Source organism: Phanerochaete carnosa (genome assembly GCF_000300595.1).
Source record: "Phanerochaete carnosa HHB-10118-sp unplaced genomic scaffold PHACAscaffold_2, whole genome shotgun sequence".
Taxonomy (NCBI): Eukaryota; Fungi; Basidiomycota; class Agaricomycetes; order Polyporales; family Phanerochaetaceae; genus Phanerochaete; species Phanerochaete carnosa.
Window position 1 is genome coordinate 3695651 of NW_006767629.1, and position 24799 is coordinate 3720449.

At 54.6% G+C, this 24799-nt stretch overlaps 11 protein-coding genes across 11 annotated transcripts; 4 read left to right on the plus strand and 7 right to left on the minus strand.

Moving 5' to 3' along the window:
* Positions 1-986: 986 nt before the first annotated feature.
* On the minus strand, positions 987-1568 carry PHACADRAFT_25982 (uncharacterized protein; the record flags this gene model as incomplete). The annotated part of the gene is made up of 1 exon (XM_007391257.1): positions 987-1568. The coding sequence occupies one exon, from the start codon at positions 1566-1568 to the stop codon at positions 987-989; it is 582 nt and encodes a 193-aa protein (XP_007391319.1).
* A 114-nt stretch (positions 1569-1682) lies between these two features.
* On the plus strand, positions 1683-3725 carry PHACADRAFT_250727 (uncharacterized protein). Its single transcript, XM_007392410.1, has 6 exons — positions 1683-1880; positions 1935-2021; positions 2081-2095; positions 2155-2368; positions 2424-2503; positions 2561-3725. The coding sequence occupies exons 1-6, from the start codon at positions 1775-1777 to the stop codon at positions 3289-3291; spliced, it is 1233 nt and encodes a 410-aa protein (XP_007392472.1). The 5' UTR covers positions 1683-1774; the 3' UTR covers positions 3292-3725.
* Positions 3726-4191: 466 nt separating this feature from the next.
* Positions 4192-4710, minus strand: PHACADRAFT_250728 (uncharacterized protein). The gene has a single exon (XM_007392411.1). It carries the CDS (start codon positions 4685-4687, stop codon positions 4298-4300), a length of 390 nt encoding a protein of 129 aa, XP_007392473.1. The 5' UTR covers positions 4688-4710; the 3' UTR covers positions 4192-4297.
* Positions 4711-5749: 1039 nt separating this feature from the next.
* Positions 5750-6531, minus strand: PHACADRAFT_57584 (uncharacterized protein; the record flags this gene model as incomplete). Its single annotated transcript, XM_007391277.1, has 4 exons — positions 5750-5938; positions 5990-6193; positions 6252-6344; positions 6415-6531. Coding segments are annotated over 4 exons (603 nt in total), but the record flags the coding sequence as incomplete, so codon positions are not given.
* A 1363-nt stretch (positions 6532-7894) lies between these two features.
* PHACADRAFT_250730 (uncharacterized protein) lies at positions 7895-10817 on the minus strand. Its single transcript, XM_007392412.1, has 3 exons — positions 10595-10817; positions 8381-10533; positions 7895-8321 (listed from the first exon to the last, which is right to left on the minus strand). The coding sequence occupies exons 1-2, from the start codon at positions 10696-10698 to the stop codon at positions 8670-8672; spliced, it is 1968 nt and encodes a 655-aa protein (XP_007392474.1). The 5' UTR covers positions 10699-10817; the 3' UTR covers positions 7895-8321; positions 8381-8669.
* A 240-nt stretch (positions 10818-11057) lies between these two features.
* PHACADRAFT_250733 (uncharacterized protein) lies at positions 11058-12427 on the minus strand (the record flags this gene model as incomplete). Its single annotated transcript, XM_007392413.1, has 7 exons — positions 11058-11264; positions 11315-11346; positions 11399-11628; positions 11678-11765; positions 11812-12025; positions 12089-12221; positions 12272-12427. Coding segments are annotated over 7 exons (872 nt in total), but the record flags the coding sequence as incomplete, so codon positions are not given.
* Positions 12428-12758: 331 nt separating this feature from the next.
* PHACADRAFT_250735 (uncharacterized protein) lies at positions 12759-15527 on the plus strand. The gene is made up of 6 exons (XM_007392414.1): positions 12759-13711; positions 13768-13893; positions 13966-14061; positions 14113-14205; positions 14256-14426; positions 14478-15527. Exons 1-6 carry the CDS (start codon positions 12836-12838, stop codon positions 15207-15209), a joined length of 2094 nt encoding a protein of 697 aa, XP_007392476.1. The 5' UTR covers positions 12759-12835; the 3' UTR covers positions 15210-15527.
* A 729-nt stretch (positions 15528-16256) lies between these two features.
* PHACADRAFT_181863 (uncharacterized protein) lies at positions 16257-18227 on the plus strand. The gene has a single exon (XM_007392415.1). It carries the CDS (start codon positions 16333-16335, stop codon positions 18160-18162), a length of 1830 nt encoding a protein of 609 aa, XP_007392477.1. The 5' UTR covers positions 16257-16332; the 3' UTR covers positions 18163-18227.
* Positions 18228-20243: 2016 nt separating this feature from the next.
* PHACADRAFT_250736 (uncharacterized protein) lies at positions 20244-20741 on the plus strand. The gene has a single exon (XM_007392416.1). The coding sequence runs from the start codon at positions 20248-20250 to the stop codon at positions 20665-20667; it is 420 nt and encodes a 139-aa protein (XP_007392478.1). The 5' UTR covers positions 20244-20247; the 3' UTR covers positions 20668-20741.
* Positions 20742-20922: 181 nt separating this feature from the next.
* Positions 20923-21658, minus strand: PHACADRAFT_250738 (uncharacterized protein). Its single transcript, XM_007392417.1, has one exon. It carries the CDS (start codon positions 21606-21608, stop codon positions 21015-21017), a length of 594 nt encoding a protein of 197 aa, XP_007392479.1. The 5' UTR covers positions 21609-21658; the 3' UTR covers positions 20923-21014.
* A 307-nt stretch (positions 21659-21965) lies between these two features.
* PHACADRAFT_250739 (uncharacterized protein) lies at positions 21966-23087 on the minus strand. Its single transcript, XM_007392418.1, has one exon. The coding sequence runs from the start codon at positions 23066-23068 to the stop codon at positions 22184-22186; it is 885 nt and encodes a 294-aa protein (XP_007392480.1). The 5' UTR covers positions 23069-23087; the 3' UTR covers positions 21966-22183.
* Between the last annotated feature and the right edge of the window lie 1712 nt (positions 23088-24799).

The window sequence follows — 24799 nt, forward strand, 5'->3', positions numbered from 1 at the left end:
AGGAAAGGTCCGGGCAAGGAAAACTTTTGATGGTCCTGAAATTGCCATTTTTGATGGATTTTGAAGCTATTTTATGAGCTAGAAGATTTTTACCTGAGATAAGTCAGAAACGTCCTAGAAATGTACTACAAATTTGCCGTAAATGGTAATTTTAGAACCATCAAAAGTTTTCCTTGCCCGGACCTTTCCTCATTGCAAACATGAGGCAGGAATGATTTCTACATATGTCCTTTCAGATGTCCTAAAATGCGCCACAAAGTCTCCTGAAACATGAACTCTTTGCTGTACTGAAATGTAGCCGTATTGAGTCATTTCAGGTTCATTTCAGGCTACACAAAATTTATCATTTTCCTGCACCACAAATGGCTACGAAAGTGGTAGCAAATCTATCATTTTGGGACACCAGAAAGCCCCGGTTAAGTCTTCGAAAATAAAACAGCTTTGATGGCTTGACCAGGACATTTCAGGTGATCTGAAATCAGCTCATGCCCGTAGTGTGAACACCGTATCACTTTTTACACTCTTGCACTCGACAGAGAGAAATGACGGGAGGATGTTTGTGCAGTGAGGGCTCAATCTGCAGATTCGATGATCTTCAGGTTCGAGAATCGGGGCTTTCCGGACCAAATCCGGGGTTCCATGAGCGACGCGTCATGGGCGACCCTGAACACCGCTGAGCGTGACCTGGAGCCACGAGCTCCTCTGACCTTACCTCTGACGAGTTCTCTCGGGCTCGGGAATTGCAGATGTTGCTAGAGGTTTCTATCCACGGACTTTCAAAAATTTATAAGCTTTGGCAAGCCATTCGCTTTTCGCTTAGAACCATACAGCACATGAGGCCTGCATGAGCTCGCACCGCTGCTGCGTTCTCGGTGAGTGCTACTCTCCGCTTCCTGACCACAAGCGAGATTCTTTGTAAGGGAGTGTTTGTCAACGCAGCTTCATGGTTATGTCCTGTATGAGTTATGCAGGCGGTGCCGGAAAGCTTACGGATCGCTGTGCTCATTCAGTGGGGGTGCGCGCATAGGAGATAGCTCTGTACTTTGGCAGCAGTCGGAGGTGGTGCTTACTGCGGCACGGACCGGCATTGACTCATCCGAGTCCGAGAATACAGGGTTTGTGTTTGGCTGACAGGAATGGCGAAAGTCACGGACGGCGGAGGCACTGCTGTAGGCCGAGACCGACGACGGCTGCACTGCGGCCGCTACCCCGTCGACGTGGGGGCGGTCCCAGCCGGCGGGATCGACAGTAACTGCGCGCTCCGAAATGGGCGTCCAGTACCGGCAGACGCCGTTGTCCCCGTGTTTCCCATGTCTCCTCGCACTCCACCTGGCATCAAATGCATTCCTCCTCAGACCCATGGCGGACCCTTCGACTGATTTTGAGTGGGTGCATGACGTCAACTTGCTGTGGAAAGGGTCGGTGTTCACAGCCGGGGGCGCAGCGCAACGAGGCGGGCGGGTCGGGGGAGGGAATGCTCGAATGTACTGGACACAGCCTTCATGAACTCTCCAGAGGCCCCGGCCGAACGAGGAGTCAAACGGGTTCAGTCCAGAGTCCGACTGCATACTTCTCATCAAAAAATAGTCACGCTTTCGACTGGTCAGGGCGGCTCACGACGCGTGTGTTGGATCTCTCTATAAAGCCCTTGGAGCTTCCAGTGGCTCCCCCCAAAGTGGCCCCAAAACCATACTAGCTTCGGTCTCTTTCGCTGTAGTATATAACCGGACCCCGGCACCCTACCATCCCAACTTTCTTCCTACTACTTACTACCATGCAACCACGACACTTTACACCAGACCAATCTGACGAAGACGGCCGCGGCGCCTCCCCCGCCTCCAGTGCCCGCGCTGCCGCATCACGACGCAGGAGTACGAGAGGTACGTTGTCTCACCGTCTTTTGATCGACGAGTGCTAACCGGTCCTACCTATAGCCTGCGATCAATGCCGCCGAACGAAGAGCAAGTGCGAGAGATCAGACGTGGATAATATCTGCCGCGCATGTGCGGCAATGGGAGTCTGTGAGTATATATGTTGCCTCCTCGTCGTGTGCAAGATTGCTGATCGACGTTTGCCATAGCTTGCACCTATGTTGGTGAGTAGGACCAAGGTGCCACCGACCTTGAACACAATACTGACAAGTGAATGGTATAGGCCCCAGCCACAAGCGAGGCCCACCAAAAGGCTACATCCTTGCCCTCGAACGACGACTACACCAGGTCGAGGCGTTGTTGGGCACAGTCATCAGCGCAGACGACCCTCGTGCGCGCGGCCTCATCCAAGATCTCTCTCGAGACCAACTGGCCGCTCACATAATACGTCGAGTCAAGATTGGACCCTTCGGCCCAAGAGGTCGTCTGCAACAACCGTGAGTACAACCGTGTGTGCGTTGGATGACAAATGGACTGACTCAGCGGTCACAGGTTTGGCTCGACGAAGGAAGATTTCCTTGCTGCCATCATGGCGGGCTCGGGTGACGACTCACCAGGCCGGTATGGAGAAGGTATGCCGTATCTCCGAACATTCCAGAGTCTTCGGACGACTCACATAGCCCCTTCAGAAAACTACGCTCTTGTCAGCCCAGATCGCGACTGGCAGGACCGCCTCCAAGCGCTTTTGCAGCCAGCCACTCGCCAGAACACCATCCCCTATTCTGCACAGGCCCCCGGGCCCTACGCCCTGCCGAGTCTGCGCCAGATCTCGAGCCCTGCGCCTCTGCCACAGCACCAACAGCAGCAGCACCACCAACAGCCACAGCAGCAGCAGGGTCACCCGCTCATGCAGAACGGCCTCCCGGGTCTGTACTCGACGAAGCTCGAGACCGGCAGCCCGGTTGCGAACACAGCGATGCTCGCACCGATCAACCCTTCGTACGGCGCGCACTCACCGCTCTCACACTCGCCCCAGCCGAGCCCGTACCACGCGCAGAACGGCGTTGGCGCGAGCAACGGCGGTGCGAGTGCGCCGCGCCTGAGCTGGGACGGCTTCAACAGCTACCAGCGCATCGGCGGCGGCGGCAGCATTGGCGGCAGCAGCGACGGCGGTGGGGCCGGGCCGGGCAGTGACGACGGCGAGTCCAAGGCTCGGTACGAGCTCGCGCCGAGCGACGGGTTGCAGATGAGCGGCCGCGGCGAGTCCGCGGCGTACCAGCTGCCGCGCGTGCAGGGGAACGCCTCGTCAGTACCTCTCCGAGTCTTGGACCGCACGGGCCACGCTGACGCACACGGCGTGTTGTACAGTGACCCCCAGAGGTGGTATACCACCTACACGAGCCAGCAGGCTGTCGGCTGAATGCATGGCAGCCCGTTCATGCTGATCTGATGCAGCTCGCCGTACTGGTGGTTCAGCGCATCGTCGCCTATGCGCCCGCTTCATGCCTCGACGCCCAGCCCGCTCGGGTGGGCGTCGCTCTGGGATATGTGCTTTTGGAGCAATACCCCCTCATTACGTTGGATCCCCTTCGGTTACAGTGGACCCCCATTATCGTAGCGCCACATCTAGATGGCCCTAATACCCTACCTCCCCTTTATGCAATCATGCTGCTCGCAATAATCCAGACCTTATGCACACTGTATAGTTGCCCATGTACATCTCTGTAGCAATACTCAGCCTGCTAACTCTGTGCCACTACCAGCACACGTAGCGTAGTTTCGATAGAGTTCTTTCGTCGCATGTAGTATCAGACATTTATCACGGGACTGCGGAATGGATGGTGTATCATAAACACACTTCCCTGTGAATGAGTCCGAGGCGCGCCGGCTTGTAATGTACGCGGTGCGGACAAAGTTCGGACTATACACAAAGAGGCACAAAGTCGGCATTAGTCAGCTGCCCGCCAGGGCCGCCGCGGTGTGTGTGCGCACTGACAAACAAGGTTCTTGCAGTGCCCTTGTAGGCCCTTGTGCGCTCCGGGTGCAATACACGAGAGAAATTTGGAACTTTTTTGTCACAAAAAAATGCGAAAACAGCTTGAGAAAATAAGTAAGAAAATGTTGTATTTTTCGCTCGGTATCCGGCAGCCCGGCAACTCGGCAACCCGGCAGCCGAGCCGATTATCGTCTGGGTGCCACCGTCCCTGGGCGCTTTGATAAATGGCCTGGCGGACAATCAGCTCGGCTGCCGGATTGCCGAGTTGCCAGGCTGCCGGATACCGAGGGAAAAAATACGACATTTCCTTTTTTTTTCAAGCTGTTTTTGTATATTCTCTGTGACAAAAAAGTTCCAAATTTCTCTCGTGAATATGAATTACGCACGCAGCCCGGCGAATGTGCGCACGCCCTTCTCGCGATCCCGCCTTCTACGCGATCGGACTGAAGAGCAGCATGTAGAGCGCCAGGGACGACAGCATGACGATGACTGGCGCGGCGGCTGCGGCGCCCACGCCGGACGCCCCCCGCCCCGGCTCGCCCGCACTGCCCACGCCAGCCTGCCGCACGCCTCGCGCGGGCGCATATTGCAGCTCCTCCGATGCGTGCCCGCTGTCCACGGACTCGTCGGAAGACGCGTTCGCCGCTGCCGACGGTGGCGGTGGCGATGAGGGCCGCGGCGCGTTCTCGACGTGGCCCTGCGGCATGCGCTGGCCGCCGGTCGCGGCGGAGATGTCGACGACAGAAGACGCGTCGTCTTGACTCGAGGACGAGTCAGAGACGGTGGGCAGCGGCAGCGGCAGGAGGAATGGGTCCTCCATGGACGACGCAAAGGACGGCCGGCGGGACTCTGACGCCGACGTCGGCGGAGGCCCCACCGCGCCGCTGCCACCGCGGCCGCGCAAGAACATGTCGCGGATGCGCCGCGCAGAGGACGTCGACTCGGCCGAGGAGGACGCGACGCTCCCGTCGCGCTGATATCTGCGCAGCTCGGGCGGCGGGCCCTCGTCCAGGAACGCGACGAGCTCGCGGGCGCTCTGCGAGATGTACGGCTGCGAGCGGTCGCTCGCGGACCCGGGGCTGTGGGGCGAGGGCAGCGACGTTCTGATCCTGGCCCTAAAAGCATCGTTCGTGGCGGCGACGTCCAGGTCCTTGGGTCGCCGTATACGACGCCCGAGTTTACTGAAGGAGATGGGGCTCGCGGGGCCCAATGAAGTTTCGGGAGAAGCAGCGGAGGCGGACTCGTCCCCTTCGGGCGGGCCCTCGTCCAGGAAGTCGATGAGTACCTGCACGTCTTTCGATACAGGAAGCCTCGACGACTCTGGTGACAATTCTAACCGTTTGTGTGTCTCTGGCGCGTTGGCGCCTTCGCGCTTCCCAGCAATCTTGGCTATCCGGTGAGGGAGGCGTACAAATCCCAGAACTCGCTTTGGTGGCACATTGCTCGCGTGCTCTTCGTTCTCATCTTCGAAGTCGTCGGGCGGGCCTTCGTCCAGAAAATCGATGAGCTCTCGGGCGCCGGCAGAAACATAAGGCTTGTTCGACGAGGGACTTGTAGTGGTTGTATTATTGATCTCCTTGATAGCGCTATCATTTGAAAGTCTGCTGGAGATAGTAGACAACGACAGCAAACTAGGATTCGGGTGGATTCTCGCTGGTGTTATGCGCAGCTCGGATCGCTGAGCCGAGTAGGTCGACACGGCCTGCGACCCGCCGCTTGACGTCGAAGAAACAGTGGGCGACCGCAAGTGCGTCAAGCTGGCTTTCGGGGACGAATGTGGGTCTGGAAACGTACGGAAATCCTGTGCGCTTCCGGATGGCGATGGATCTTCGCTACTCAGAGGAACCAGCGCCGTATGACGCGTCAGTAAACTGAGGATGTCAGACGCGAGAGGCCGCCGCTCCGGCTGATGAGCCCAAGTGCGAGTCATCGCTTCCCAGATCTCGTCGTTGAGCCCGTTTCTCTCGATAGCCAGACCCTCTGGGCGAGAGGGCCTGACACCCCGGTTACATATGACGGCAAGCAGCATGGTTTCAGGCGTCGCGGCGAAGGGAGGATTGCCAGTGAATACCTACAGCTAGTCAGCACAAGCCATACCTCTCTGAGAGGCTTCTAAACGAACCTCGTACATCGTCATCCCGAAACTGTAGACGTCGGTTCTCTTGTTCGTAACGCCCTCAGTCATGTGCTCCGGCGACATCCAACGCGCAGTTCCATGCTGGGGAGACGTTCCCTGCCAACGAATTGACGTTGTATGTATCTTGATTTGGGATAGTCCGAAATCAGAGAGGCAAGCCCTTCCGTGTTCGTCGATCAAAATATTAGACTGAGAAACCTCCATCAGTGACGCTCTGACAAAGCAAACAAAAGAACTGCTAGCTTACAGCTTTAATATCGCCATGAACGACCCCATTTGAATGCAAATATTCAAGGCCTAGCGCTGCTTCGTACAACTGAATGAACAGGTCAGCTAGAGCCTCTGGAGGAGATTTGACAGCTTACAAGCTGCAATCGGTTGGCATCCGGGAAGCGTCGCAGATAGTCAACAGCGTCTCCGTGCTGCTTATACGCGCAGAACATGAAGGGTGGATCTGCAATCGAGCAAGCCCCGAAGAACTCGAGGATGTGTGGGTGACGCAATCGCTTCCACACGTCAACTTCTCTCTGAATCGCCTATGGGAGGCACGTTAGGGCGGCCAGAAATCTGTGTACGAGATACTTACAGATGCAGGGACACCTCTATCCATGACCTTTACCGCGACTTTCGTTCCTCTCCAATGTGCCTCGTACACTGATGTGAAGCCCCCCTGGCCGAGCTTCTTGTCGTAGTGAACGATGACGTCGAGCGAAGTGATAACAAAGACGTCGGGAATAATACGTAGCGGGCCGGACCGTCGTTGCAATGCATGCATTCCATTCTCGAGGTAGCGACGCTCCACCGAGTCGGGCAACTTGCCTAAGTACTGGAGACAGGCGCGACGTGAGCGAATCACACTTCCAAAGTCAGACGGCATACCCGGTGCAGACAAACGATTGCTTCCTGCATCTGCTGCTTGTGCACCTCGAGCTCCTAGATGCAGGCCTCAGTTCGCTTCTTTCATGGCAAATGATACAATACTCGCCCCAAGAATTTCCTTGTCGTTACTCAGAAGGCGGTCAAAATTCTGCTTTGCGGCGGCAGCGTCTTCTCGTCTCGCGTCCTCGTTCTCGCGTTGCACTTTACAAATATTGAACGCTATGCCCAGCTACGAATGAACGTGAGTGTACAGCACTTCTAGCAAAACAGATGTGACAATCCATACCTTCAGATATTGCATCGCTTCGAATATATACCTGTACACTTCCTGGATCTTGGACGCTATTTTGATCCCGCCATATTATTCTCTGGAGGAACGAGCTCTTGTGCAATCCTTCAAGCGTAATGGCGAGGTCTAATAGCGCGCTACAGGACCTCGTCAGTCTCAGCCAGCTATCCCGCAGTCCCTGGGACACCCACCTCGTCAACTTCATCATCCTCTTCGCCAACCTCGGCGGCAGCCCCTCCTCGCACTCTGTCTGGACGACATCGAGTATGGAGTTGATATGCAGGCACAGGCGAACGCACTGCTTTCTGTTCTCTTTCACCTTTGCCGCGATCTCGTACAGGCTCTTCACGGCGCCTGCGAGAGCCGAGATGATGGAAAGCGGTTCCACAACCATCGGTGTCTATCTGCAGCGGGAGGATGTGACACGGTCTGACCGTTGTGGCGGCTGTAACATTAGTCAATGCTGTGCGTGAGGGGGGTCGACTGAAACTCGGAATCCAGTACGTACGCTCGAGCTCCCAGGCCTGAGGGAGGCGCAGCTGCTGGGGCGGTACAGCCGTCTTGACGGGATGATAGGGTTCTGGCCCCAGTGGCAGAGCATCTTGCCGTACTTTATCAATCTACCCAAGTGGTAATTGGTTTCCGAGGACAGCGGAGCGATTTAGGAAGGCCGGGCCTCTACGAACGAGGCCGAAAACTGGAAAATTTGACAATGTCTGCAAGCTGGAGGAAAGCGTCCATGATCGCATTCGTTAAGTATAGACAACCAGACTGTAATACAAAATTTCAAGTGAAGCCCTAACGTAAAAGAACCCAGCAGTGACCAGCAGAGCGAATGAATTAAATAGACAATAAAGGACAAAGTAAACCCTCAACCACCTGTGTAGGCTTTCTCCCATAATCCACCAGCGCGTGCATCCCGTGGGGAAAGCGCGACGAGCAGATGCAAGGCGACGCCAGGACCAGTTCTAACCAAAACAACGGCCGCTTGAGCAGAAGATGAAAGAGGGACCAAGAAACTCAAGGAGAGTGAGGAAGGGAGAGAAGATGAAAGGACAGACTCAGCCATGGGCACAGGTGGGCGGAGACAGGCAAGGCGTGGTATGGTATACGAAGGTATAGCGGAACGACGAATACGGGGTAAGCCATCTGGACGAAGAGATGCGGGTGTCAGTATTGAGACTAAGAGCTCCAGACACCTGGCGTACCTTTACGTACACGAATCTAGAACGAGCTGTCAGTAATCGTGGGAAATGGTGGGGATACGTGAGGAAGGACGAGCAGGAGGTGTCCGCAAATGAGCGACAAGGAGGTAAGCGAGGACTACCAACAGATGAGCTTTCTTGTGTACAGCGACGAGTCCGTTCAGAATACAGCAGCGGAAAAGAGCACCAGAAGATGGAAGGAAGACATTAAGGACACGGCATGAAGAGCAGCGTGGCGATGAAAAGGCGTCCGTTTTTCAAGCTGACCGCGCGGGGCGTGAGCGGTCACACATCACTGCTTACTGTTCGGTGGGTAGTGCGCCATGGCTGCGTCCCGATCAAAGCCCAGCGGATAGCTCTGCAGATCGGCGGTCAGCGCGAGCGTGTCCAGGCTTGCGCGCTGTTTGCCTGGATAGCTTGACGGCGATGTCGGCTGCTCTGTGGATTCGGGGCCACTGCCATTGTCGATCTGGAAGGGGAATGATCCGAGGCCGTTCGACGTCGTGGATGACTGCGACACAGTTGACATGCCGAGCAGCTTCCTATTCGGTGGCGACGGTAGGGGAGATTCTGGTGCCGGTTTGGAAGGGCTCACGCTCCCGCCCGTAAACGGCTGCTGCGCAAGAGGGGAGCGTGGCGGTGTGCGGGCAGGCCTATCAGAAATAGGTGATGGGGGAACAAATGGGAAACCCTCAAGGATGGAGTCAGCACGTGTGGAAGTCGAGCTCACAACCGATGCCCTCCTTGAAACTTCCATCTCTTCGATAGCCTGACGCTGCTGTCGCTCAAACACACCCGTCGGCAGTGACGGCGTTGTGTCGCCTGAGCTCATGGGCGACACGATCTTCGCGCTCGTCATCCGGTATTGCGATCGTGCGGTACTCAACGGCGCACTGACGGGCGTGAGAGGGAAATCAGACGAGGCGGGAACAACCAACGTATGGGAAGCAACGCGGTTGGGAGTAACCTGATCAAGACCGAGATGGACGCGGGATGCGTTACTGATGGTCGCCCCAATAATAGAACCAGCCTGGGTATTGACACTTGTTGGTCGCGGCTCCTTGGATTTCTTCCACGCTGCCCTGGGTCCCCGAGAGTCCCTGTGCTGGTCGCTGTAGGCGAAAATCGCAGACGTAGAAGTGGGTGACGTTCCGCCAGTAACTGTAGGGGTTGTGCTTGTGTATGGTGAATGCTCGTCTCCAAATGGATCCCCACGAGTGGTGACACCCTGCTCTTCGTATTCTTGCTCCTCTGTCATGGACTCCAAAGGACCAAAGCTCGATCCGGCAAGCGGTGAGCGAACCGGCGGGCGGCTGCTGGCAACGCTGAGCGAACCCGAGGACTTGTTGGCCTCCGAATTCGAATATACAGATCCCGGTGGTGTATGGATGACTTCAGCTTTCATGACGCCGAGAACCTGTTTCACAGCACCCTGCGACGGGGTAACTATCACTGGCGCCTCGTTCAGAAGATCACTGGCGAAACTGCCGGTGGTCATGAACGAGTTACGGATGCCGGACACCGTAGACTTCGCGTACTGCTTGCCCGTTCCGCTCGGAACATCTGCGTGATCGTAGTCTAGAGAGACGTCCGCTGTGCGCTCTGGGCGCATAGGGCCCGGCGCACCATTTACTGGGGTGTTGGAACGCAGAGAGACCGAGCCTGGCGGTACAAGAGCGATGGGTATGACGTTCGACTGTGTGCCAGTCGACGCACTCTGGATAGAGTGGGAGTCGGTAAAGGGGTTCGACTGTGTCGACATCCGCACTGGGGTGTGTCCATTGGTGGCGGCTACGGAGTCTCCATGAGACTCGGGATCAAGATTGATGGTCATGTTTGAGGCACCGCCATATATCCTGACCGTATGCATTTCCTGTGCCTCCGGCACAGTAGGCTTCTCGTTCGGGTCCGGTCGGTTAAGGACGTCCTCTGCGCGAGCGGGGGTGTCCGGCTTAGCATCCGCGGCGAGTGCAGTGGCACGCCTCTGACGTTGACGCTTCCGGTACCAGAGAAACGCGAGGATAACAGCGGCGAAGAAGACCACTGAGGCAATGACCGCACCTGCAACGGCGCCCCCACTGACACCACCACCGGAAGAGGAAGAACTGGAGCCGTTTTGAGGGACACATTGGTTGACCGGGCAAGCGTTACAGCTCCTGCAAGTGGAACGGTCAGCCTGGACGCGACAGCGGGGCACTCACCGGGCGTGGGACGCACCTTCCGATGGATGTACACTTCTCATCTGGTGCGCACGAACAGGGAGGGACTACATCGGGGCAGGGGACACAGTCTCTTTCGAAGAGCATGAGATCTGGAACCATGGTGACGGTGGACTGGGTACGAGAGTGAAGGAGCGACTGAGTTCAAGTTCCGGAAGAAATGACGTGAACAAGGTAGAGAATACGCCCTGCGATGACCAGCACGGCCAGAACGACGATGAGGGGAGCGAGTAGATCAACGTCGTTGCCGTCGAAGTGGTTTAGAAACAACCAGGGCGGGCTAATATCTAATCGCGTTTATTTTTTGCCAATAAGTCAAAGCGCTTGTTATAGGCGTCTCTTCGGAGAGTCCAGGCCCCGAGGGCGCGAAGGCACGAATAGGCCTGTTGCGGCAAGATGTGCGGCAGGAATAAGGATCGGCGACACATGAAAAGGGTCACAGTTTATCCCATCGCCACGTTACGAAAATATGTCATACGAGCGGTTTAGATCTACAGTTGAATGCGGCGGCAACATGCAAGTTGAGTGCAGGGTATCCAGACATTGTGGTTACAGTACTAGTATTTGCTACAATGGGGTTGAGCTCATGAACTGCGCCAGTGTTGAACATGACATGCACGAGAGATAGAGATGATTGTTAGACGAGCTGTCAGTGGCTGTAGTCATACCTGTGTGCAAAGGGTCAGTCATCCCCCACATACCAGGATAAATAACGTACTTTTTATAGAAAGCCTCCGAGCTCTCCGGTACCTGCGAAGCAAGCTGTCAGACAGAGGCACACAAAGATATCAAAAGAGTTCACCTCTTCCTTTCTAGGCCCCCTCACTTTCTTACCACTCCTCTCGAGCTCCTTGCGGAACTCGCGATCCTCCTTTAGCCACTGCAAAGCGACGTTGTATAGTAGAGTGTTTGGTCCGGCAGCATCGACCGTTGGGAATGGCCAAGGAGTGGGTAGTGTAAGGAACGACCCAAAGCGCATGTGCGCAACATGAGTGGGAAAATCATTCAGGCCATCGAAGATATGCGTGGCATCTATCGTATACGTCAGTTGGGACACACTGCATTAATCACCGTCACGTACAGAGTATCGTTGCTCCGCGCTCTATGCTGTCCTGCTTTAGAAACCTGAGCAGATCGTCTCTCACGAGTACGTCGAGGTCAACAGTGACCTGGCTGTGGTCAGCGGAATAGCATCTAAGTGACGAAGGGAATTACCTCGTCTAGCAGTAGCACGTCCCACTCGCCCATGAGACCCATAACAAGCTGAACTCGCCGCCGTTCACCATCGCTGATGGCATGCATGTGCCAGTCCAGGTCGACATCCAAAATCTCGAGAAGCAGATCTCGTCTTGCCTTGTGGCGGTAGCCTCCAACAGAGTTGAGGAAGTCTTCGACCTTGATATCGCCTCGAACAACCGGGTTCATAGCCCTGTTAAGATTGAAGAAGAATGTCACAGATGTCCAAGGCAGAGCACCACAGATTCATACGCACCACTCAGTGCCCAAGAAAGTCACACCCTGGGGGTACTGCCGAAATACGTCGCGGTCCTTGATCTTCACTTCCGTGCCTTGTCGCGAGATGAGGCGCTTTCCAGCCAAGATCTGAAGCAGAGTCGACTTTCCAGCTTTGAAATCTCTTAATACGCATGCTGGCATGACGAGTGAATTGACGCACCCCCATTTGCCCCGATTAAAATTGTCCGCGAGCCCTTCGGCAGTTCCAGACAGACATCTACAAGCGACGGCTCGACGTTGGGGTCGGATGGCGCAAATGAGAAGGTCAGGTTGCTGACGTGGATCTCATGCAGCGTGTCCTTTTGTGAAGACATATCCGAAGCGTGAACTTGTAGTCGCAAGACGAATGGCACCGAGCCGTTCGGTGCAAACGAGATGTCGATCTGGGCGTTTATGCGTGCAATGGAGTTTCAGGGAGGAGAGAAGTTGTCTTCCAGCTCCTGTTCAGTCACCATTATATACCTTGGTCAGATTTATCTGAGTCATAGCCCGTCCCGCACTACCGGTTACCATGAGGACACACAAAGTACGAAATGGCGTTCGTTATTGAGGCGAGCTCCGCCCCCAGAAGAGGCAATAGCCATCAATTTTGATCGCCGAACATACTGTGTCGATTTTGAGCTTTGCCAATCCTGCTTGTTCACGCTCGTAGACGACTACAGCGACCTGGCCTCGTCGCACTCCAGTCTCACTTGTTTCTCTTCCTCTGTGCCAGGGCGATACCATGGCAGACAAGGAGGTCATAGATCTAACCACCGACGATCGCGAGATCATAATAGTGGAGTCCGGGGATGAGTCTCACGAACGGCCGACGAAACGCGCCAGGAAGTCCCCGCTCGGTCCAACTAGCAGAGGTGACACACAGGAGATGATGAATGTCTCAGTGAATACTGGTGCTGGTGCTGAAGACAGGACGAAGAAGTTTCGCAGGCCAGGGAAGAAGAAACGCAAGAAAGTAACAGTGGTTGGGGATGAGGACGGAGAAATTATTGAGCTCGAGGCGGCAGAGGACTCGGGAGCAGTGTCGAGAGATGATTCGAGAGAGCAGACTGATGCAGAAGGGCAGAGCAGGGACGCGCCAGAAAGGGCGAGCAAGACGAGGGCGAAAGATTCGGTAATACGGAGTCTGCTTGACAGACTTGCGGACGCAGAAGACATACCTACTGTGTACGCGGGGGACAGCTTGCATAGGCTGGACTCCGACTCAAGGGAGAGGAAGAAGAGGAAGAAGAAACGAAAACGCCGAGACTCCGACCGAGAACGTACCACCACGGCTTCCACCACAAACCCAGACTCTGCAGCCAAGAACGCAGGAGACAAGTCCTTGGACTCTGATCTCTTCTTTATAGATGAAACCCCTGCTGTTATTTCCGCAGACGCGAAGCTGTCTAATTTGATTGTCACATCTCCATCTACGCCCGCCACCTCAAATGTCACGGAGAAGGCGGACGAGGGCGGAATACCCCTGCTGCTCCCGGTTCATGTTTCTGTATCCGCTGGAGATCATGCCGATGAATCTCTACAGCTAATTTTACCCCCTTCCCCGGACTCTGAGGATGAGGCCTACATCGAATACCTTGATTACGATGACGATCGACGGGTGTGTGTATATCATCTCTCGCTCTCTGTGTCAGTTCTAATTACCTCCCATTTTAGGCTCCTGGTGTTGCTAGGTACTTTGACGACCCTGCCGATGGTACTGAACCAAAGACCGCCAAGATTGTCTGCAAGAAGTGTGGAGCGGAAGGCGACCACAAGACATGGAATTGTCCTGTCATCATCGTCAGTTTTGTTTTTACGTCATCTCACTGCCTTGTCCTGCTTACAATCAAATAATATCCCTTCACTTTTCAGTGTCTGACATGCGGAGTTCGGAACGAACATGGGACTCGGAGCTGCCCAATTAGTAAAGTGTGCTTTACTTGCGGCATGAAAGGACACATTAATAGGGTATGTATATTGTTTCTTAGGTGTGTCTCATTGTCAAATATGTCCTACCAGGATTGTCCAAATCGCTACGCTGGTCGTGCGCGAATGGGCGGCAGCAATTTCGACGATTGCGATCGCTGTGGTTCGTCGCTCCATCAAATCAACGTACGTATGTATCTCATAAACAACTACACCGATTTTAAACGCTGGCCCAGGAATGTCCGACATTATGGCGCATATACACCTATGTCGAGGAACCGGAGCGGCTAGAGATCCTCGCTGCGCGTGAACAGAAGCGAGAACTCGAGATCGGTGAAGGTGGCGAGGGCTACATTGGTCCGGAAGATTGGTGCTATGACTGCGGCGAATGTGGCCACTTGGGTGATGTGAATTTTCTTGCAGTTCGGTGTTGTAGACTCCTGCTAATGGTGATACAGGACTGCAAAACAAGATCTCACCATCACGACCGCCCCTCCGACCCGTCAGCGTTCGGTACGTATAACATAAACACGGGGCCCTTCGCGGACGCGAAGAACCCGCAACAACGAAAACCGGGAAAAGCTGCGTCGTATGCTGCTCGAATGAACGACGCGTGGGGCGACGGCTACGGCCACGTGCTGCCTCTGGACGTCGGAAAGCAGGGACGGAAGAAGGAGAGGGCACGCATGGAGCGCCGCGCCCAGGAAGTGCAAGCAGACGATGCAGACGATTGGTTCGCAAAGCGCAGAGGAGGCAATAGTCGTGAGAAGGGCGGCGGAAGCGGTGGCGGCGGATCCAAGGGCTCCAGGAACGGCCGAATTAACTCGAAAATCTCCTTCAGCGATTTTGATAGGGATGGCGACCGTTTTGGCGGACGCGACCGAAGGGACGGCGGGCGACCCCGGCTCGATGACCTCCCTGGACCTTCGCGCGAGTCGGACTCGATAAAGATCCGGGGCGCGTCAAGGAGAGATAAGGAACGAGAGCGACGAGACAGGGACGACGAGTGGGACGGCAGCATACGAGGTGCGGCGCGCAGGCAGAGTGAGCACGAGTACGACCATCGGAGGAATGAGCGGCCAAGGGATGATCGCGACCGGTATGGGGAGCGTGATCGAAGGAGGGAGCGTGACCGCAGGGAGGCCAGCCCCCGCCGAGAACCCAGGTACCGAGGCGGCTACGCTCGATAGCACTTACCTTGAGTCGTTGCCAACACCGTTTGTATTATGTTTCCCCGTCTCCTGCCGTAATTCGCAGCCGTCCTATTTGGCGTCGCGGGACGGCTTCAAAAGCATTTGTTCAATTCCTGTCGTTGCATTGGATACTACACATACAACGTCTGCCAGCTGGGCGAAGCGGATGCGCCGCCCGCTCGGACTCTGTTTACAGGACTTTCCCGCTGTCTTCGAGATCGTAGACCCTTACGGCGGCATTGAAGGCGATACTTACGAGTTACTATGATGGCCCCTTGGTTTATAAAGGCTCCTTGCTTTATAAAATTGATCTTGCTGCTGCGATATGCCCCTGGAGGTGCTGGGAATATTTTTTATGACAGAATTGTATTCATACTATAATATGACACCCATATTATGGCGGATATACAGCAAGGGACAATATGATGTTTTTGTGAATGCTCGGAAGCGGTCCAAAACTGGCTGAAAAATGCTGCTGATGGCTAGATCCAACCAGATCTCGCTCACCAAATATTCTGGCGACTGCATTCATGAACTTGTGTACTTACACCAGACATGACTGGTCAATATATTTGATTTAAAAGGTGCTATGCACATGTACAGGGAAGGAACATTAGTGGAGCGTTAGAACGAGCAAGGCGTGATGAAATTTGTCGCTCCGCCTGATCTCAGACACTTGAGGTCGACTTTGGAGAGACGGCTCGGCTTCTCGGTGGAAGCACGGCTCAACGGCATCTGGTGTGACACTTGGGTGACGAAATTTATAAAAAGTGGTGCAGGACCTACTTTGTGCGCCGGAAAGGATCCACTGCTTTTGCAAGACTTCGGTAAAATATACCAAAAATACGAATATATAGCTAAGGTGTGTGCACATTGATTCATGCAAAACCGCCCGCGAAGAGTGAATGTGGTAAGCTACAGGATGCAGATTGTCCCAAACTTTATAAACCAGGGTGGCTTCCGACGCCTCTACGGATATTACATAAGACCGTTTGTGCGCGGCAAATATAGGCCCATGACGAAACTTCGCCCCTTTCCTCGGCCTCCTACTTTCAGATTTGGCGGTGCGTGCGATGTCGCCTTCAGCTTAGGTTGTCCTGATTACTTGGGCGCGGCAGATATGCGCAGGCGCGCAGGCGCCGTACGTTGTACGCTCACCCCGGAGGAACGTGCAGGGCTCTGTCGGCAGTACCAAGCTGCAGTCAAGCGCGCGCGAGATCTGGCGACGAGGCTTAATGAGGATATCTGGGTGGTGGGACTTCCTGACGAGTTTCTCATTGAGATCTTCAAGTGGTCCATCACCCTTTGCATGCGGCCTGTCAACCGCTCGGCCGAAATAGAGGAATATGGGTTTGATCTCTCGATCTCAGCCTCAGACATCTATGGATGGCTTCCGGTCACCCAAGTATGCAGTCGCTGGAGGCGTGTTGCGCTTGGTGCAGCCACGCTGTGGACAAGGATCGCGGTCATCTCACTTGACTGCGTAGAGACGTTCCTGCGGAGGTCAGGGCAGCTGCCTCTCGATATCCGGGGCGAGATATACCATCCCTCCCGCCTCGACGGTTTCGCAAGCTGGGAACCCGTGTTCAGGCAGTCGCATCGTATCGAGCGACTCACCATTCAGGACTACAACGAGAACTATTACAGGCTGTCCGCCGAGACCACACGCATTCTCATTGAAGGCCTTCCAGAGCTGCCAAATCTGAAGAAGCTGAAAGTAGCCGCCCCTCCAGATAGCTGGCAAGTCCCATCTATTCTACGACACCTTGAAGAGAGACCTCCCGTATCCCTTGAAAGTGCAGAGATCTTCGGCCTTACCCTACCCGACCTCAGATCTTGGTTTTCGCCAAACATGACACATCTCTGTCTTTCGAATATTGCCCCGCTGTATGAGGATGCGGCCAGATTGAGGATGCTGCTAGAGATTCTGAAGACTCTTCCACTCCTCCAGACGGTCAAGCTATGGAACGGCTTGCCATGGGCTGACGACCCCGAGCTGGAGATACCTTTCGACTCTCGCGAGCCTCGTCTCCTCTTCGACAAACCGGTTTCCCTGCCATGTTTGCGTCTACTGCACGTAGCCTCCACCTCGTCCGACCAGTGTCTGGCCCTCGCCACACTGCTAGCGAACTTGGAATTTCCCGCGACGGCAGAGCTAAACCTGCTCGTTGTCGACGAGGAAATAGACACCGAAGAGGACTTGCAGGCCCTTGAGTACATCGGCCCCGCGCTCACCAAGCGACTTGAGGCTTCCGCTACGCACCAGCCCCCGGCGCCCGTGCGCGCGCTACGCTTGGATGCTGAGAGCGATGCAACTGCTAAGTTCACAGGATGGAAGGAGTCACTGCCCTCACTCGCGCCTATGCCATACGGGGCGCCGAAGGCGATCGGGAAAGCGTCGCCACTGTTCGAGTTGAGTCTGAAAAGCGTCAGTGCACGCGCTGCGCTTGCATTGTTCGTACCCCTGCTCCCACTAGAGACGATAGAGACGCTTGCCGTGGGCTTGTTAATGCGGTGGCCAGCCTTTGACCACCATCCTCTCGAAGAATGTATCTGGAAGCAGCAACTTGCCCAGATGCCGAATATACGCACCCTATGCGTCACAGGCGCGTCTGCAACCTTCCTCCCGGAGGCGCTTCGTCCTCATCCCGAAACCGAAACGGTACCACTCCCGATGCTCAAGCAGCTAGAACTGTCTGAAGTCGCGTTTCTCCATAAGGTCCCATTGGTCAATAAAACTGGCGGCGCTGGCGAGATGTTGGAGCGCAACCAGTGGTTCGAGGTTTTCACAGGTACGCTGCAGGCGCGGGCGGATCTGAATCCAGAACTACGTCTTGAGAAGATCCATATTAACTGCGCGCAAAGTATCAGAGAGGACGATATAGAGGAATTGGAGAAGTATGCCGATGAAGTTATTTGGGATCTCGATGTGTTAAAATCTAAACGTTAGCATCGAGATAGTGGCCGCAGGGGATTTGTATGAAATATTCAGTCTAGAGAATTGAATGCTGTTGTTTCGAGGAGAGAGCCCAAGCCCAAGCCCACGATCATATACTAGAGCTCAGCGCTCAAACGGTTCCTTGCGAAATTTTGAGACCCTCGAGATCTTGTTCGATGTAGAGATGTGATGTCCATCTGAGTGGCTTCATCTCAACAATCGAACATATTTTCGGGTACACGCTCTACATTAAATGGTATTCGACTCGTCCAGAGGAACAGTGGTTTACCCCTTCCGCAATTTAAGAGGCTGGTTCACGAGCCTAGGCGCGTGGCTACACCGCGACGAATACATCTTCAGCTTCAACGTTCGACGTTCAACCGCCGCTATCGTCAGCGCCCGTTAGAGTCCCAGCCTTAAGGCCTTAATACCGACCACCAGCAGCTTCTATAAGCTCGCTTAGTCTCGTGTTCAAGCTATAGCATCACTGTATCTGTCGTTGAATCTTCATTGGCCGTAGCCGGCTCCCAATTTGCGCCACACATTTTGCTACAAAGCGCGGATAATAGCTCTTTCAAGTGCTAAATTGAAGTACGTGGCATTACTTGACGGGTCTCCATCATTGCGAGCGAAAAGCTTATCTCTACATGCAAGGTCATGCAACGCGGAGCTATACTCCCGTTATCCTTTCAGGAAAGGCAGCAGCCGGAGCAACAGCTAGGGGACTTCCGAGAGCCCGCTCGCAACGCGGTCACAAGACTCAATGTAGCGATCACCACGGCCGGTCTCCCGGAAGAGCTTTTACTCGAGATCTTCAAATGGTGTATTCAACTTGAACAGTACACTACCAAGTCCACGACCCGCGTCACCAACTTGAAGACGACAATGGTCCGCCAGAGGGTGCTGTCAGGCACCTATGGATGGTTATTCGTCACACATGTCTGCCAACACTGGAGAAACGTCGCACTTCTTTCTCCTAGCCTGTGGATAAGTATCAAGATCACGTCCTTCGATTGTGTTCGTGCATTTCTTGATAGGTCTCAGATGCTACCGCTGGCTATTCAAGGCAGTGTCGACCTCGACAAGCAGAATGACATCCGAACATGGGAGCTCATCTACCGGCAGTCCGTACGGATTCAATCTCTCGTATTCTCATCATATTCCTGGCGTCCCGGCTGCCTTTACGACAAGCTGGCTGCCGTTCTTCCACCGACCAAGCCATCATTCCCTATTCTAAAGTCGCTCAAGGTGCTCAAACTCCCTGGGGACGACCCATGGCTCCCGTTCAGACTGCAACCATTCGGGGTTTCCCTTGCCATTCTCGAAGAGCTCGATATCGCCGACCTTACGCTATCAATCATTGCACATATCTGTCCGTCTAGCCTAAAACATCTCGCTTTACGTAGGTTCGACCACTACGAAGTACGATCCCTTAGCGAAGGCGAGCGGTGGAAGAGCCTCGGAAGCCTTCTACGCTCATTACCTGTACTTCAAACATTAACAGTGGAGGACGGGTTGCCTCAAAGGCCCGCATACACGCATGACGACATGGGCAGACAATCTGTCGTTAGCAAGGTCTTTGACCCGCCTGTCGCCCTGCCACGTTTACACACGCTGCACATACTCTCTTACACTCAATATCAAGCCATCGCAGTCGCCAAACTTATTGTCAGTCTTGTAATTCCCTCACTTGGCCAACTGCACGTTCGATCTACCCACATGGTCAGCTCGCTGGAAGATCAAGAGTCGAGAGCCATCGGCGCCGCTGTGGGTCAGCAGCTAGCTTCTGCAACGACGCGCACCCCGATCTGTACAATTTGGATCAAGCGAGAGCATAGAACACACTACGGCCGGCATCCTACTATTCTGGGCTGGACCGGTCACGGTGCCGTGCTACCGTTTGGCCAATATAGCGCAGACATTCTTCGCGACATCCCCCCAATACTCAACATCCATTGCCACGGGTCCTCAGTGAACAGCCTCGTCAGTCGCCTTGTCCCCTATCTACCACTCAAAGAGGTACAGATACTCGTCCTCGGAGACTTCTACGAAGACCAGCTCGATGTTTCCGCAGACGTCTCGGACAGAGGGACGTGGATGGAGGTGCTAGGTCCGGCGGAAGACGTTCGCTTCTTGTTGGTCTGCGGCGCGACGGCCATGGATCTATCTGCAGCTCTACGACCGCAAGTTGGGATGCGGCAACCACTTTTTCCGAAACTCAAGCAGCTGAAGTTGGTGCAGGTTGCATTTGATGGTGTATTTGTCCCCCACGACCGTAACGGGTACAGGTGGGGGAACGAGTGGTTTACTGAGTTTATGGGCGCGCTAGAGGCGCGGTCGGCGTTGGATCCTGGTCTACAGCTTGAAAAGCTGTACATCCAGGACGCCAAGAATGTCACGGTAGGAATGGTGGAGGAGCTGGAAAAGTATGTCCTTGAAGTGGTGCTGGACAGTCTGCCGGACGACGAATCTCAAAACCATACTTGTATGGAGAGCCATGTCGGGAACTCTCGCTAGTGTACTAGTGTACTCATTAATTCGTTGCACTATGTATATAGAGCTGCTGTGAATGATAAAGCTCACAAGCCCGTCTACTACATGGTATCGCGGCTCACTCACGCTTCACTACAGCCTGAGTCTTCAGGATCTTGCCGGCTTGAACCGATATCGCTAAAGGTTGAAGTGACACTTTCATAGTCGCACACCTCATAGCTATCGGTATTTCCAGAGCATTACACCTCCAACATCCTACTGCAAATTAAAGTCATCGGATTACAGGTGTAGAGTATGGTCGCACAAGCCAGATAATCAGGATAAAACCCGGGCATATGTCGTAAGAAAAATAGCAAAAACAGCAACGAAGTCTAAACCCCGCTCGCACCATTTGAAACTTCCTGCGCTAGTTCACTATCATCACGCGATGTCCGCGAAGGCCCGGCTTCTTGCTCGCCCTCTTGAGGATGAGTAGCGTCCCACATGTCCACATCCAGTACGGGAAGCTCGTCGTCCGCAGGCTTCGCCTCTTCAAACGGCACCTCCTCGCCATGGTCCGTTTCGCCGTCCGCATCCTCCTCGTGCCAGTCCGGATGCCAGTCTGGATCACCACGCTCGAGCCAGTCCGTGTCGATAATCATGCCCCGGGCGAACATGTTCGTGACCGCTTTAGACGGGATGTCATCGCAGATCCGGCGAACGCGGGCCGTGCGACGTAGCAACCAATGGTCGTACGGACCCGCTTCAGGCCCTGCACCCTTGCCCTCAGATAACTCCCCATTGGCCTCGATGCTTGCGGCAAGCTTATCCGAAAGCTTCGGTCTGCGCGGCGTGCGCAGGCCCACAGACTTGTCAACGACGCCAAAGGGGGAGGAAGTACTGATATTCTTCAGAACCTTGCGTCCGAGTGTTAGATGTCTGGCCTTCGATATCGGAGCAGGTTGGATGGGTTGCTCGACGGTCATATAGGCAGGAAGAAGGTCAGGCATCGGGGGTAGAGTGTGGTCTAAGTCTGGAGGGACGAGTCTTGCTTGGGATTTCAACAGCTGTCCGTGGTGTTTGGGTTGTTTGTAATGCATAACCATGTCGTGTGTGCCCCAACATTCGAAGTCACAACCTATCCAAGCGAGTGTCAAATTTAGCGCTAATCAGGAAATCGCACGACTCACCAGCGTAAGCGCATACAACAGGGTGAAGTGAGTGCTTCTGAACATGATGAGCGAGTCTCTCTTTGCTCTTATAATCTCTCGGACATCCCGCCCACAGACAGAGCGCAACCTCATCCTGAACAAATTGAATGAGTACCATTCTGGCTAGCGACGAAAAAGCGTATACGTGCAGTATCATCATATTCTTCTACGTGCGTCTTCGCATGCAAACCCAGCCGTCTCGCAGACTCAAGCACGGCATCACAACCTTCCCACTGACATCGGGTAGGGTTCAGTTGGTTGTAGCACAAATCATGTACGCCCTTAGCTTCCGCGTCTACAGGAAGCAGGCATTGTTATTCACGGGCAAATCAAGTAATTTACTGCTGTGTTCACATGCCTTCTTTTCGTTGCGTTTCGTTGTCTGCGACTCTCCTGTCAGCTCCACTCGATACCCGAGCGAGAAAAAACTGACCTCGAAAATCCTCAGCGATTTCGTCTACATCCTCATTCGACGACTCGGGAGAGCTTAGCACCCGGCGCCCCACAACCCTCGGCCCCTTCTTTATGCGCCCCCATAGACTTTGTAGCTCGACAGACGGTGATGGCACAAGAATGTATACTTCCGCCTTCCACCTCCTGCCGGCCCCGGCCTTTGCCAACTCCCCCATATCCGACGATTGCACGAGCTCGACGTCACTACCTCCCTGCACCCGTTTCTCCTTCTCACTACTTGGGGGTGTAGGCGGCCGGTCAAGAACCTCGATGTCGCTATCAACTCCGTACCGCCGTTGTTTGCCCTTATCGGGCGACGTTGGGGGTAGATCGCCTAGGAGACCAGACGGCACAAAGTCAGAAAGCCCACCGGCAAGGCTGTGACCCGCGCCAAAGTCATTGGGTGGCGAGTCGGGCGAGACGAAGAAAAGCGGTTGCTTCGAAGGACCTGCTATAGGCGTCACCGGCGTGGAGGAAGAAAATGATGCGATAGGAAGTATAAGGGACTCGCTGGAGGGACCGTTCGGGAGTGTGGAGGAAGAAGGCGGCAGTGGTTCTGCACCGACCATGTCAATGTCACCATTCGACGCTTTGTCGGCGGTAGGACTCGAGCTACTAGATGTTGGGGGACCGGAAACAGCGGATTCAAGCCTTGGTGAAGAGCGCGTCGAAACTGGACCTAGGGGCGGTGCATCGGGAATAGGCGAGCTTGGTTGCTGAGGTTGCTGAGGTGCGACACTTCCGTGCAGAGCTGCGACGGCTTCGTTAAGCGCAAGTTCCATGGCACCCGGCGTCCTAATCTCCATAGTTTCTTCAATGGCATGAGGAGCAATGTCAGATGGCGCAGGCACGAACCCATCAGCAGGGCCGTCGCTGGTGTCTGGGAGCTGCAGCGGTGCTTGCGAAGTCGGTCGAATTACGACAATCTCCGGTGGCGGAAGGGGGGCAACGGACAGGGATAAATTTCCATTTGCGACGTTTTGCGAAGTAGATGAAGGATCTACTCCAGTAGGGCCTGTCTTCTGTCTCTTATCCGCCAACTCGGTAGTTGACAGTGTTCGTTTCCGTTTCGCATTTGCATCATCCTTGGCTGGTGTGCTTGTTGGTGACACTTGTGCAAGAAATTGCGCCGATGGCCTGCCTAAAGACCTTAGGATGTCCCGAGCAAGACGACCCTTATCCGCCTGGTTAGGTGTCAGGACAGATGGCCTCATACTGCCTTGCGGTGTCTGAGGCGGCCTCTGCAAGTCCGGAAACACGACACTTGGCACGTTTTCTTGTCCAGGATGTCGAGTATGAGAACTGTGAGCCAGTGATGGGGGCGACTGGGCGGGCAGTGAGTGATTTAGTTGGCTGGCGATGCCTAAGGGGACTCAACGAAACGATCATCGTCAGAAAAATCGCGCTTACCGTTCCGTTCAGTAGCTGGGTTCTCAACAATAGCGGAATCGGCAAGCGACCCGCCAGGTAGCACTACTTCAGTGCGTGAATGTGTCTGATCTGCAGTGCTGGATCTTCCATTTGAGAGAGTGGTCTGCGCATTGACCGCTTGTGTTGAGGAAGTATCCACGAGGGTAGAAGCTGTCATGAGGGCAGCCTGAGCCGCCAGCCTCATTTCCTCCTGTACCTTATGAAGAATAGAGACGATCGAACCTCCGATCAAGCCCTGCAGTACTCTCAAAGTGAGATGTTATAAAGCTGCTATCAAAAAAACTTGCACCTTCAACCTTTCCACAACATCGTCGCTGATGCGCTGCAGTTCAGGGCCTATCTGGAGATCTTCCAGAGGCGGCAAATCCACGGGCTGCCCATCACTGCGTACCAGTCTGGCCCGTAGTCTGTTGACGACCACTCGGAAAATAAGACGGACATCGTTCAAGGTCAGTGACTAGATCAAAACAAGTACTCAGTCTCTCTGTCACCACATTTCGCGAAGAAACTACCTGAACTACTGAATAGACGTCCTTTTCGATTTGAGCTGAATCGATTCGCTCCTGCCTGCTGCGCGCAGAGCTTTCACTCGAGATAGTAGTTTGCAGAGCGTTCGCAGAGGCGCTCTGTGGCATTTGGCTCCGTCCCATGGTCGATATGGCAGGAACCGCAACTGGGGCATTGTCATCCCGATCACGGGCGGAAATAGGCTGCTTTGGAGCTGAGGCTTGTGTGGCCTGTGGGTACGCCGGCACCGTCCGAGCACTTTGCTGCGGTTGACCTGTGTAGGGTACGAATGACAACGGCTGTCTCGAGGACGACGCGATGGGTCGCGCATCTTGTCCACGTCCCTGCTGCGAGCGACTAGAGTATTGAGACGCAGGAGCTTGACTTGGAGCTGTGTTTGAATAGGCCTGAGGTGGATATGGAAAAGTAGTGGATGAACTAGTGCCTGTGTATGGTGGATGATGGGACGCCTGTCCAGTTTGTGTTTGCCCTGTAGTGTAGCCGTACGGTGGTGGGCCGGAATGACGTTGGCTAGTGTGTCTCTCGAGATGCTGCGACCGAGAGCTTGAGGCAGT